Source organism: Dioscorea cayenensis, chromosome 9 (assembly GCF_009730915.1).
Source record: "Dioscorea cayenensis subsp. rotundata cultivar TDr96_F1 chromosome 9, TDr96_F1_v2_PseudoChromosome.rev07_lg8_w22 25.fasta, whole genome shotgun sequence".
Classification (NCBI taxonomy): domain Eukaryota; kingdom Viridiplantae; phylum Streptophyta; class Magnoliopsida; order Dioscoreales; family Dioscoreaceae; genus Dioscorea; species Dioscorea cayenensis.
In genome coordinates this window covers 20170467-20184195 of record NC_052479.1, presented here as the reverse complement: position 1 = coordinate 20184195, position 13729 = coordinate 20170467, and the positions used below count along the sequence as shown (strand labels likewise).

General features: G+C 36.2%; 1 protein-coding gene across 1 annotated transcript in view; it reads right to left on the bottom strand.

Annotated features, from left to right (window-relative positions):
• Positions 1 to 11329: 11329 nt before the first annotated feature.
• The window catches only part of LOC120268569 (flavonoid 3',5'-hydroxylase 1-like), a 9847-nt gene continuing 7447 nt past the window's right edge, over positions 11330 to 13729 (bottom strand). The window contains 4 exon segments of the mRNA XM_039275908.1: positions 11330 to 11965; positions 12712 to 13148; positions 13151 to 13215; positions 13312 to 13620. Coding sequence (XP_039131842.1) covers positions 11330 to 11965; positions 12712 to 13148; positions 13151 to 13215; positions 13312 to 13620 — 1447 coding nt within the window.

Below are 13729 nucleotides of genomic sequence, written 5' to 3'. Positions count from 1 at the left end.
TTAGTTATGTACTGAATTTGGCGTTAAAGGTCTCTATTTTTCATCCGTCTGTAATGATTTGTCTATTTTCCTTGTGATGTCTTTGGTTTTATTTTATGACGTGTGTTAAATTATAATTATGTCAATTGATTTTTATTCTGTCTTTAATTGAATAGAATGTGTAGTTTAAACTTAAGCAATGTCTTTGCTGAATTTGTCTTTTCATGCTATTGTATATGTTCTTTTCATCCGTTTGTTATTTAAAAGTTTAAGTTATGTATTGAATTTGAACTCGAAAGTTTCTGTTTTTCTACTGGTTTCTCTGTTTTCCTCTCTTTACATCTTGATAAGTTTGTAATGGTTTGTCTATTTTCCTTGTGATGTTTTGGTAATGGTTTATCCATTTTATAAAGTGTGTGGTGTGTGCAGTGTTTTATATTGTATTTAATTGAATAGTTTGCGTAGTTTAAGAAATGTGTTTGCTTAATTTTGTTTTCATGCCCATTGTATATGCCTTTTTTATTAAGTGTGTGTGCTAACCTTTGAATGTGTTAGGATGGTACCTTTCCATTTGTTGCTTAAGAGCAACCTGAGCTACGGGCGAATGAGGCTTTTGAGCCTTAAAGCATGTCCTCAAACTGTTCGGCTTCTAATGGGTTGGTGGCATTCATAACACATTCAAAGAGAATTTTTATTTGCAGGGTTCTTAAAATTTTTTGTGACCTATCAATGTTGATAAGCACTTGTGATGGTTTAAATTTATTTTATAAAGTGTGTGGTGTGTGCAGTGCTTTATGTTGTCTTTAATTGAATAGATTGTGTGGTTTAAACAATGTGTTCGCTTAATTTTGTTTTCATGCCCATTGTATATGCCTTTTTTATTAAGTGTGTGTGCTAACCTTTGAATGTGCTAGGATGGTACCTTCCCATTTGTTGCTTAAGAGCAACCTGAGCTACGGGCTAATGAGGCTTTTGAGCCCTAAAGCCTGTCCTCAAACCATTCGTCTTCTAATGGGTTGGTGCCATTCATAACACAATATTCAAAGAGAATTTTTATTTGCAGGGGTTTTAAAATTTTTTTGACCTATCAATGTTGATATGCACTTGGGTTGGTTTAAATTTAATTGTGTATGTGTTCTTGTATTTTAATTTTTATAGTTTATGTAGTTCTGTTCATTTAATTCTTTGATGATGCTCATGTGTTCATTGATGCTAAGTGATGATTTGAACGAGGGTTTATAGTTCATATAAAGTCATCGGTTCGACTTGCCATTGGTTTTGAGGCCTGGCCTGGTCCAACTACTTCATACCTTTGGTACATAGAACATTGCATCTTGACTTGGAAAACACGAACCTAAGTTCTATCATCAAAACCCTTTTGAAATTTTATTCTACAATGAGTTTTATGTTCTTATTGAAGAATGTGAAATTAGGGATTTATTTTAATTGTACATGTGGTGTTGTTTAAATCTATTTCTTCTGCCTTTAGTTATGTACTTGTGTTCATTTAATTCTTTTTATGTGTATGTCCATTAGTATGCCCACATGATGGATTTATTTTAATACTGTATGTGTTCTTCTAGTTTAATTTTTGTAGGTTATGTAGTTCTGAATTTTTCTTCAGAATTTTTTCCTTCTTGAAAGCCCTTTTGAAATTTTCTTCTACAATGAATTTTCTTTTCATGCCCATTGTATAATGGGTTGGTGGCATTCATAACACATCCAAAGAGAATTTTTATTTGCAGGGTTTTTAAAATTTGTTGTGAATGTCAATGTGGATATGCACTTGTTATGGTTTAAATTTATTTTATGAAGTGTGTGGTGTGTGGTGTGTGCTGTGTTGTTAAATTATAATTTTGTCAATTGATTTTTATGTTGTCTTTAATTGAATAAAATGTGTAGTTTAAGCAATGTGTTTGCTTAATTTTTATTTAGTTCTGTTCATTTAATTCTTTGATGATGTTCATGTGTTCATTGATGCTGAGTGATGATTTGGACGAGGGTTTATAGTTCATATAAAGTCACCGGTTCGACTTGCCACTGGTTTTGAGGCCTGGGCTGATCCAATTACTTCATGCCTTTGGTACAAAGAACATTGCACCTTGACTTGGAGAACACGAACCTAAGTTCCATCATCAAAACCCTTTTGAATTTTTATTCTACATTGAGTTTTATGTTCTTATTGAAGAATGTGAGATTAGGTATTTATTTTAATTGTGCATGTGGTGTTGTTTGAATTTATTTCTCCTGCCTTTAGGTATGTACTTGAGTTCATTTAATTCTTTTAATATGTATGTCCATTTGTATGCCTAGATGATGGATTTATTTTAATAGTGTATGTGTTCTTCTAGTTTAATTTTTGTAGGTTATGTAGTTCTGAATTATTCTTCTACAATGATTCCTACTTGAAAACCTTTCTTTTTATTTTTCTGTTCATGGCCATGATTTATTTTTTTTTTATCCAATTGAGTTTAGTATGCAACTATGGGACTTTATCATCTAGGTTAAAGCTTGTAGTGCAAGTAAATTAAGTGATTTATTGGATTTAATTTCAGTACCAGAAGCAGACTAATTTACAATTAAGATGCATTACATTCTACATGGAGTAGAGAGCCATGCAGGGTATGTAGACTTTGTCTGTGCAGATCAAATATCAAAGATTGAGATCCTTAACATTGCTCAACAATTGAACATAGCTGTAGAAGGGTGTACCATATGGTGGATGGATGTAAATAGTGATTGTAGGAATTTCAAGGAAATTATAACAGACTTAGATGCTCTCGCAATGGCCATGCTGTGGATTCCTCAAGAAATACTCATGTCCGCATAGCTGTTAGAGATAGGGGGTGCCTATATATAGCAAACATGGGTATGGATGGTGAAGCTGGTGGTAGCACACATGGGACAGGTGGTAATACTGCTACATCAGTAGAATTTTCTGATGAGGATGAAGTTCCTGAAGAAGATGACTTGGAAGAGATATTGATGGGAAGTTCAGGAAAAGGGAAAAAGGTTGATGACGAAATTGATTTTGATGAATCAAACTACAACTTTGATGATGACTCTGATGGAGGTGAATGCCTGTCTAATGCTCTAGTAACTGTGACTAGTGAAGAACAACCAGATTTGGGTGATACAGACACATAATAGTCTGATAATGAAGACTCTGATGTGCTACATTCATGTTCATTACCTGATTCAGAAGGGGTGAGATCGTCAAGACCATCATTTGCAGAGTTTAATGAGGAAGTTGACATGAGAAACCCTCACTTCAAGATTGGCATGAAATTCAAAGACTTTAAACAATTCAAAGAGGCAGTGAAAAATTATGGGATTAAAAACAGATATGTCATGAACTTTAGGTCCAACACAAAAACCAGATGCAAGGCTTATTATGCAAAAGGTTGTCCATTCTATTTGTGAGCCTCCCCAATGCCAAAGGATGGGACAACTATTCAGATTAAACCAGGTGTGTTGAAGCATGAGTGTGGGAAAGACCATAAGAACATACATGTGAATGCCAGTTGGATTGCAAAAACATACATGGAGCAATTCAGTGCTGACCCTGCATGGAAGTTAGCTCGGATTGTACAGGCTGTGAAGATTAACCAAGAGGTTGAAATAACAAGGCTGACAGCATTTAGGGCCAAAAGCATTGCCTTAAGGTAATTATCTATAGGATGATTGGATGGTAGGTTGGTTAATGGGAAGTGGCTACTAAACATTACATTCTTTTTAATAACTTTTTATATCTTTTCATTTTTTGTATGCTTACATGTGTGTCTTAGGGCAATAGATGGGGATGAGGAATCACAGATGGTATGGATTTATGATTACAGACTAGAGCTACTTAGGACCCACCCTAGCTCAACAATTAAGTTTAGATGTGACCAAGGCATGTTCGAGGCAATGTATGTGTGTCTATCACCTCTTAGAAGTGGGTTTTTAGTTGGCTGTAGGAGAATTATATCTGTGGATGGGTGTTTTTTAAAAGGGTTATATGGAGGCCAGTTACTGACTGCAGTGGGCATATATGCTAACAACTCCATTTATCCTATAGCATGGGCTGTCGTTAATAAAGAAAACAGGAAAAATTGGGTATGGTTCTTGTAGCTGTTATCTGAAGATTTAATGATTACAGATAGTCAAAACTGGGCCTTCATGAGTGATAGACAGAAGGTATGTGTAGAAGCTGGCAACTGATATTGTGTTTCATTGGTTTAATCACTGACTACTGATTCATATATTATTTTGTTTTTCTTTTCTTGTGGGGATGGTATGTCCAAATTAGGGATTAATTAGTGCAATAGATGAGTTGTTTCCTGCTAGTGAACATAGATTTTGTGTGAGGCACATCCACATCAACTTCAGGAAAATCTTTAGAGGAAAGTCACTTAAAGACCAAATGTGGAGATGTGCAAGGGCTACTTACCAAGCAGCATTTGATAGAGAAATGAATACTTTGGCTATTATGTCTCAAGGAGCCTTTGATTACCTTAGAAAAATAGATCCAAAGCACTGGTGTAGGGCATATTTCCAGCCTAAATTTAAGTGTGACATATTATTGAACAACTTATTTGAGTGTTTTAATGGCCAAATTCTTGAAGCAAGGACAAAAGGTATAGTATCATTGAATGAAATGATCAGAACTCAATTGATGGTTAGAATACAAAGGAGGAGGGATTCTATGAAAAATTTCAAAACCACTCATTGCCCTAAAATTCTAAAAACACTAGAGAAATACAAACAACAGAGTTCTCTTTATACTACAACTTGGTTAGGGGTCCAAGTATCAAGTCGAGGCATTGGGGGACAGCTTTGTTGTTGATAAAGATGAGTGCAACTGTCTGTAGGGTTTGATGACCAACAGTGTGCCTTTGCACACACGCAAAGGTCTCGTGATATATTATAACAAAGGAAAAACCGTAAAAATTGTCTCGCATGAGTGTTACAGTGTAGGCATATATTTAGATACTTATGGGCACACTTTAAACCCCACACATGACAGGGGCCTACAAGCCCGAACGAAAAGAAACCATGATACCACCTATGACCGTGAACAAGAATAGAGGAAGGAAAAACATTGCTAAGAAGGAAGGAGGTCGATGAAAATACCATTCGGTTCAATAAGGGAAAGGTGCCAACAGGGGAGGCAAAAGTCACTTGTGAGGGTTTAGTGGAGCAAGAGGTCATAATAGAAGATACCATGGTAAAGAGGTATAAGTTGTTGTGTTTGCATTGTAATGTTGACCAAATTCATTTGTAAGTTAGCTACTGATTTTCATTTTTTACTTTTCAATGCCGTGGGTAACATGGATAGTGCGAGTCCAGGTGGCCATCAAAGATAGGCAGAGAAGATGGTGATTTATGTGCTGACATACCAATACAACTGAATCCACTGGTATTTCGGTCACATTTAATGTAAATCAGCATAATTGCTTCCATACATTACACAATAAAAAAATTTCTTCTTGCCCTACTTAAAATAGGATCCTGAAGACCGTCAGCAACCTTCTGATGATGGTGGTGGGCCAAATAATAGCATACATGATAAAACTAGACAAGAGGTAATTTATGCCATGATATAATATAATATATTACATATATTTTATGAAATAAAGACAACTCGGTCTATTGAAATTAAGATATGCTCTATTTCATGTGTTCAAGGTGCATTGTGCAAGGCAAGGCAGCGAGATAGAGGAAGGCACAACACATCAAGAGTTCATCCAGGAGCCTGTATCACAAGTAAGTATCTCTTCTCTTAATCGTCAGATTTCACTTTCGCTACACTTCTTACACCCAGAGCAACCTATACTTCTTTCACACATGGCAGGTAATTTCCACGCTTGAAGAAACTATCCCTACTACTGTTGACACTAACATCGACGGAGGGAATTTGATGAGGAGGAGAAAGCTAGGCATCGTGGGAAGGGACCTGGGTAATACCATCTCACAACAAGCAGATAAAAGCACATCGCCCATGAAAGACAGTACGTAAAGAAACTTGGAGGAAAAGGTAAAAAGGCTGATGAGAAAGCAAAAGAGGGAGATAATGGCAAAAAAGGAAGGGTGTGGCTTCCCCTAGGAAAAGGGGTTCCTACAGATGGTAGTGTCGCACAAGGAAGACCAACTTGACAGCCTCATTTATGGATTTGGGGGTTTGTTACCCTTTTTTGTAATTTTGGATGTGCTTATTGTAGTTTAATGGACATGCTACTGATGGTGATATCCATTTTGAGTACAGTATTTAACACTATATATGTATATAAATAGTTACTGATGTAAATGTGATGATGCTAGACTTTCATTTAACTATTCTATGCTTGAATGAAGTTATTTGAATGGTATACTTGATGATGTTAGATTTGAATGTTTTTTGAATGTATTAGGACAAACTGATGGATGAAGTTCGCTTGATTTTTCTTCGATTATAAAATGTTTAAAACCGTGAAATTTATACATAGATCAACACAGGTTGCAAAATGTTACATAAGAAAAATCTCCAATTCCATACAGGATTAAAATTATTATAGGTCACAAATCAGTTTTAATTATTACATTCCCGGTCACTAAGACTTCATTTAGTATCAAAACGGTTACTTAACGCTGACGTGGACAAGTCGGCTGACGTGGACAGGCCGGCTGACGTGGAGGCTCCAACTCAGATTGACGACGTGGGTCGGCATGCTCGATCGTGTTTTTTTCCAAAGATCCACGCCAAGATCATGGATGTGGTCACCATGCGTAACCTCCCAGTGTATTAAAATCAAAATTTAGTAACTTTTATGATACAAATTAAAACTTGGTAACCGGAAAGAAATAAGTTCAAAACTTAGTGACCTATCAAAAAATTAATCCTATTAATAAGCCTGAACTGTAGATTGTTAATTTGAAAAAAATCTATGTATGGCACGATTGCTCTTTTCTTAATTTTTTTTTCTGTAATGGGATCCCTTAAATTTTTTGTTCCAAACATAATAAACCATATATATCCTAAACCCATTTTTACTTACGAGGTAATATATTGATATGTACTTAGATATTTATGTTAATTTGATGACCTCGTTCAGCATTTTTCACTTTAATATAAATGAAAAACAAAAGTTAGTCATTATTATACACTTGAGGAGAATTTCAACAGTGTTACTTTGCATTTATATTTGGAAGTTGACATTTTTACTAGCGTTATTTTAACTAATGCTATGCTATTGAATGATAGTGCCATATGATCATGGAATCAAAGTTAATTATTGAGTACTTAAAGTGGTGGAGATGGTTGGCTCAATGAATTCTAATTTACATTTAATATGCTCCCCGTAATATCAAGATAAATTTCTCATTCACTCTTTGATGTTATAGTTGGGCTAATATTATTCACCTGATTTTGACATTGAAAAAATAACTGTAAATCTTTATCACAATAGCTAGATATTTAAATAGCGAAATAGTATCTAACTTTGACTTAAAATATCAAAAGCCATATATCCAGGGTCAGTTAATTATTTTGGCAGAAGAGTATCTAACTCCAATGAGTTTTCAAATACTAGTCCACTCCAAACCCATAAACCCTAGTTTCACTGCAAATCACCTTCTCTTTTGTCGCCAAGTCCGCTCCAAATAGATTGATCTACTATGGGCTGATGGGAAACTCATGCAATGTTTCTTTCAACTCCATTCATCTTGAAGACTACCACCGTCATGCTAAGAACTTCTCCATCTCTAAGCACAACCACTAGCTACCACTTCTCAGTTCTCACTAATACCCCTAGTAGGATGAGCAGTCTAAGTCTAGGCCTGAAGATCGCCACCCCCACACTGTCTCTAAGGCCTTGTTTCTATTATGGGGTCATGTTTGATTTCTGTGTAGTTGATGAGGATTTTATGACTTACTTTATACATATTGCCTTGTTTTTTCTTCTTGTGCAATGATTAAATGGAAAAGATTGCATAAAATCATATATCTATTCTCAAATTTTACACTATTTTATTCCTATATGAGAATGGATATAAACAAATCTAACTCTGGAAGCTCCTCGACGGGTGAACCCCTTCCTTTTACTTCTACTCAGAAATAGGACCTGAGCATGATGTTGGAACATTTGAGCATCCTCTCTAAGCATTTCATAAATAGGGCCAAAGCATGATGTTGGAACTTTTGAGCATCCTCTCCCACAGCTCATGAACCGGCCTTCGGGAAGCCAAACATCTGAATGGACGAAGGGCTTCTTGAGAGGGAGATGGTGCTGAAGATCCTCAGAAGGGAGATGGACATAGAGATGTTATATGTGGCAATGACAAAAAAAGGATGAGAGTGGACTTGGAGATAAAGGGATAGATGATGGGACAAAGATGAGTGGGGGTTGAGTGGATAACGCGACAAGTTTGCTAGTGACGTGCTATGAGATATAGGGCTAGTGACGTGTCATAGGGCTAGTGACATAACTGTGTTGGCATCCTGTAATTTTATGCCGGAATCCCTTGGGTGACCTCAATTGAAACAAAATCAAAGTCTGGTTATTAAAAAGATATAAATTAGAGTTTGTTACCCAAAGTCCAATTTGGTCATAATTCAGTAATCTTTCAAGATTTTTACCCATCAAAGGTCATCAATATTTTATTGATGGGCGTTGCAAAACTATAATCTCATTTTCTAAAAATTCATGTCAACATGGCCAGTGTTAGACCATATTGATAGGATTAATATTAGTTCATTGAGATATTAAACATAATCCTAACAAAATAGATTTGAAGCTCAAAAAATTACCAAGTCAAAAAATTAGACATTTCAAAAATTGCAGAAAATACTAATGCATAATATACCAAATTAAAATCCAAAGTTCTCAAATTTTTATTTAAGCAAAGCAGTGTAAGCATAAACAATGCATGATTAAACCTTTTAGAGAAAATGATCCAATTATTTCTCAAGACAATAAATTGATAAAATAAATTAATAACAACTAAGAACAAATCACTAAGAAAATTAATAAATAAGTAAACAATAAATAAATAAATAAACAAATATTTTATCAAATAATTACACAAATAAACAGCTCAAAAATGGTTGAATAAACAAATGCATTAGTTGTCAAAAATTTTATAACTTGAGGAGGAATCCAAAAAATTATATATTAATTACTTACCTAACTAACATTGCAAAAGACAATGATAGTCTTTAACTTTGACTGTATATGAAGTGCCTTTGACTTTCTTCAGTAAAATTATTTTCTTCTCCTCCAAATATACTACATATATCACTGGCTTTTGCAGTGTCATTACTTGCTACGTGTACTATGTCTACTTCGTCTAATAATTGTAACTGTTGATACATATTTAACCTTTCCTTTTTTAACTCTATCTTTAATACAATGTCTTACATAATGTCCTATTTGTCCACATCTAAAACATTTACATTTTACTGGTGGTTTGTGAATTTTTAAATTTTTCTTACATGATTTTCTCTAGGTCTTCCTTTTTTTATAATATGTGCTATGTTTTTAATCTTTTTTTAGGTTTTGTTTTTCAAAGTACATTGATGCACTCTCCACAAGTGTACGGATCATAACAAGTAATAAAGTGGTACCCCGTGAGGGCTAGGGTTGTCGAACCATAGGGACTGGACTTCTAGTACTAATTGCTCCTCTAATGTCCAGCAGATTAAGAATTGGTTGATAGAACAAATCACTAAACAAGAATAAAAGATAAGGGTGAAACTATCGGGTAGAGTAGGATCGAGTTTTCACCAACAAGAGAGCAATACCGCGGGACAATTTCTATGTTCTATGACTTGCTTCTAATGTTTACGAAGTACATCCTAAGATCCTTGTGGGTGCTCTAAAGCACTATTGCATCTACGTTTATCAAATATACCAAGAACTGCAACTGTAACTACGGGCTTCATACATGCCAAGTTTTGCAACTACACTAGGTAATCACAACTACGGTAATCCACATACAATAAGTTTTACACAAGCATCTACGCAAATCAAGCATGCCAAGTTATGCAAACACATGAATAATCACAAGAGTGCATCATGACTCTGTAGACATTGAAAACAAGTAGTCAAAGTACACTAAGCAATATAGTTCAATGTCCAGGGGCACCGTGGAACGGTTAGCTCCTCATGAATTCATACAATTGAGAAGAAGGATTGAATGTACTAAGGTGAGAAAACATGACTTCCTCCTTTTAGAAATTCCTCTTAGTGCTTCAAAATCTTCATGGATGAGCTAACTCCACTTCTCTTGTGCCTCAAACTCGACCTTCATCCCCTTAGGCGGTATGGTGAAGCTTGATCATCATCCCCTTGAGAGCTCCCCCCTTTTTGAGAAGAAAACTCCCGAACCAAAGATGAGAAGAAAAATTAGATCTGGGAGTTAAAAAGAAACTTGTAAGCTTAATAGGATCTGAGCATGGTCATGCTCAAAGCTTGCTCTTCTGTGGGACTTCTAAGTGAATCGACTAAGTGTTCACTAGAGAAAATCACGGGAGAGCATGACTATGCTCTGCCCATGTTTTGCTTGAGCATACTGTCAAGGACCACGCTTGGCATGCTTTCCTTGTGAGCAAAGGTTACTTCAATTCAGAGAAAATTACCAGGAGGGAAGCACCACTGTGCTCCGACCGTGCTTAGCTTGGAAGTAACCCCCTTGCTTGGTTAGACACTCAAGCATCTTCAGACAGTGATAATCATGGGGATAGAGCACGACCGTGCTCTGCCCTTGCTTGTCTTGGACACTTAGAAAAATCTACATTCTTTGCTTGTTTTGTCCTCGATTTCACTCTCAATTGCATTCAACCCTAAATTCCTGTACCATGAACAATTATACCCAGAATAGCATTGAATATATACAAAATGTGCTAAAAGACAAGCAAACGAATGAATTGGGAGAAAGAAAAACAAGATATGAATTGCACTCATTATATATATATATATCTTACTATAGTAGCTATAACTTGCTATTTGTCTATTTGGTTCATTTTGATAAGCATTTTTCTTTTAAGTAATTAAAGATGCATAAAATAGCTGGTCCTATTCCTATCATGTTAGTAATGACTTTATTACGAGGCGTTTTAAAGGCTCTCGTGTTATATCAAGGGAATTTACTTAATGAATGCTATATCATTCAATTTAAGTAATGTCTCATTGAAAGACACTTAAATAAAAATCGAAACAATATTTCTTCTATAAAAACATTTATGCATTAATACGTCAAAAATAAGCATTTGGATCACAACCAACAAGATTTATTTAAAAGGGAAACATTTATCAACAAATTTTTCCCACAAGTCAATTCAAGCAAGTGCTTATTCCAACAAACATAAATCTACCGTTGATCACCACTTCCGTCATGAATAAACAGCAGGAGCTAAGCGTGGTCTTACAAGCGCAGAAACATGTACTTTCTTTTGGAGCGCAAGCCCAAATACTTCGTCCATGTCCATCATCTTTGACTCATTCTTGTGCCCATTCTCCCAATCAAAAGAGTGAATCATCACTCCTAATATATACTCCACCAACACTACTCCCATCCTTGCACCCGCACAAATCCTTCTCCCTGCCCCAAAAGGGATCAACTCAAAGTCAGCCCCTCTCGGATCCATCTTGCTAGCCTGACCTGTTAAGAACCTCTCTGGATTGAACTCTAGTGGGTCCTTCCACACTTTTGGGTCACGCCCAATTGCCCAGATGTTGATTAAAAGCTTGGTCTTCTTTGGGATGTAGTAACCATTAACTTCATAAGCATGGGAGGACACGTGTGGCAAATTGAGAGGTGTGGAAGGGTGTTTACGGAATGATTCTTTACAGATGGCTCGTAGGTAGGGAAGATTTAGAATGCCATATTCAGTTAGCCTATGATTCCGGCCTATAACTTGATCCATTTCAGATTGGGCTCGCTTCATGATGGTTGGGTTCTTTAGCATCTCCGCTATTGCCCACTCTATGGTGCTTGATGATGTGTCCGTCCCCGCCGTGAATAAATCCTATAATTTATATGTAAGAAGTAGAAATTAATAATAATAAAATCAATTTTCTTTTAATTATTACTTGCATGTAATTTTTTTATATTTTTATTTATATACAAATTCCATTGAATTTTATGTTGTATTTAAATATATGTTAGGATTAATATGATTTTAGATAGATTCGTGAGCATGTATACTTCAAATATTATTATGTGTCTACTCTTCTAAAATTATATATAAATAAAGTTAAAAATAAACTAAATTTTTTTATATTGCTCATCCATCATGCAAGAAGATTAGAAGGAACAATCTAACATAAACTGTTATTGCTAATAAAAAAAGAGATTGGAAAGGAACCATTTAAAATAAACTGTCATTGCTAATAGATAAATGAATAAATAAATAATTGTGAATATTGAAATAAAAGAATGTATGATACCTAGGGGTGTTAATGTTTCAAACTATTGTAAGACAGTTTGTGTTTGATCTGTTAAAAATTCGGACCGTTGAGCTTAATTATTCATCTTTCTAGCTCAAACAAGGGGGTGTTTGAGCTTGAAAGCACTTTGTTTACTATATCATATATTGTATATGTAACTTTATTTTATACTGATCAAGTTGAAGCTCGAGTCTGAAAGTGATTCAATCAAGCCAAGCCAGAGCTCAAACTTGAACCTGAGAATCACTCAATCGAGCCGAGCTTGAGCTTAAACCGGGGTGTGTTTGAGCTCAACTCAGTTTGTGACACCCCCTGAGATTCATACCAATAGAACAACCTTGACACTATCATCGGAGAGCCTTTCAGCGACAGAGTTGTCCCTATTAGCCATTATAGCATCCAACAAGTCCGGCTTCCCCTTCCTATTTTGAGCTATTTCTGTATGCTTCTTGATCATCCTTGTCAACAGCACATCGAACTTCTTTTGCAACTTCTTCATTCTTCCTTCGATCCCTTGCAAATCCATCCATGCCAACATCGGCAAGTAATCCCCAAAGTTCACCAACCCAGCCAATGTCATAAGCTCCACCACCATGTCCTTAAACTTCTCTGCCTCGGTTCCCGTCTCCACAAAAACCCTTTCTCCCAGCATTACTTCGCCGATCATGTTGGCGATGGCATAGCTGAGCAATTCAGCAAGCATCACAGGCTTCCCCTTCGAGCTCACTTCTAGCATAGTGCCAATAGTGTGTCCCATTTCATTGTGTCATACTCAAGTGCTTTAGTCCCAAGCATGTGCAAATTACAAAGCTTGCGCAACAACTTCCACCTGCCAAATGATTAGCATGTGTTAAACACACCGTCTTATTATGTGTGTTATACTTTAACGACTCATTCATCATGAATGATCACTAAATAGTAATACCTTGGTCCATATTCAGCAAATACAAGATCATGACCTCCATAAGCAAGGTTAGTAGGACCAGAATCAATAGGTCTGTTGGAGAAATTTACATCAAGTGTCTTGAGAAACACTTTGGCAGCATCCGGGGTGGAAGCAACCTCCACACCAACTACTCCTAACTTTAGGTACATCACCGGCCCGTAGCGCTTCGCCATGCGGGCCAGCGCGACGTGCGGCATGCTCCCCATCCCCAGAAGTGGCAGCGCCCCCACCACCGGCCATTCCTTGGGTCCTGGAGGAAGCCTCGGTGCTTGCAATTGGTTCCTCCCACTACACCAAAAAAAGGTTTTAGAGGTGATTTTCAAGCCCTATAGAGGCAGTTTTAACCGCCTCTATAGCTATAGGGTTGGTTTTTTTCACCCGCCTCTAAACCGCCTCG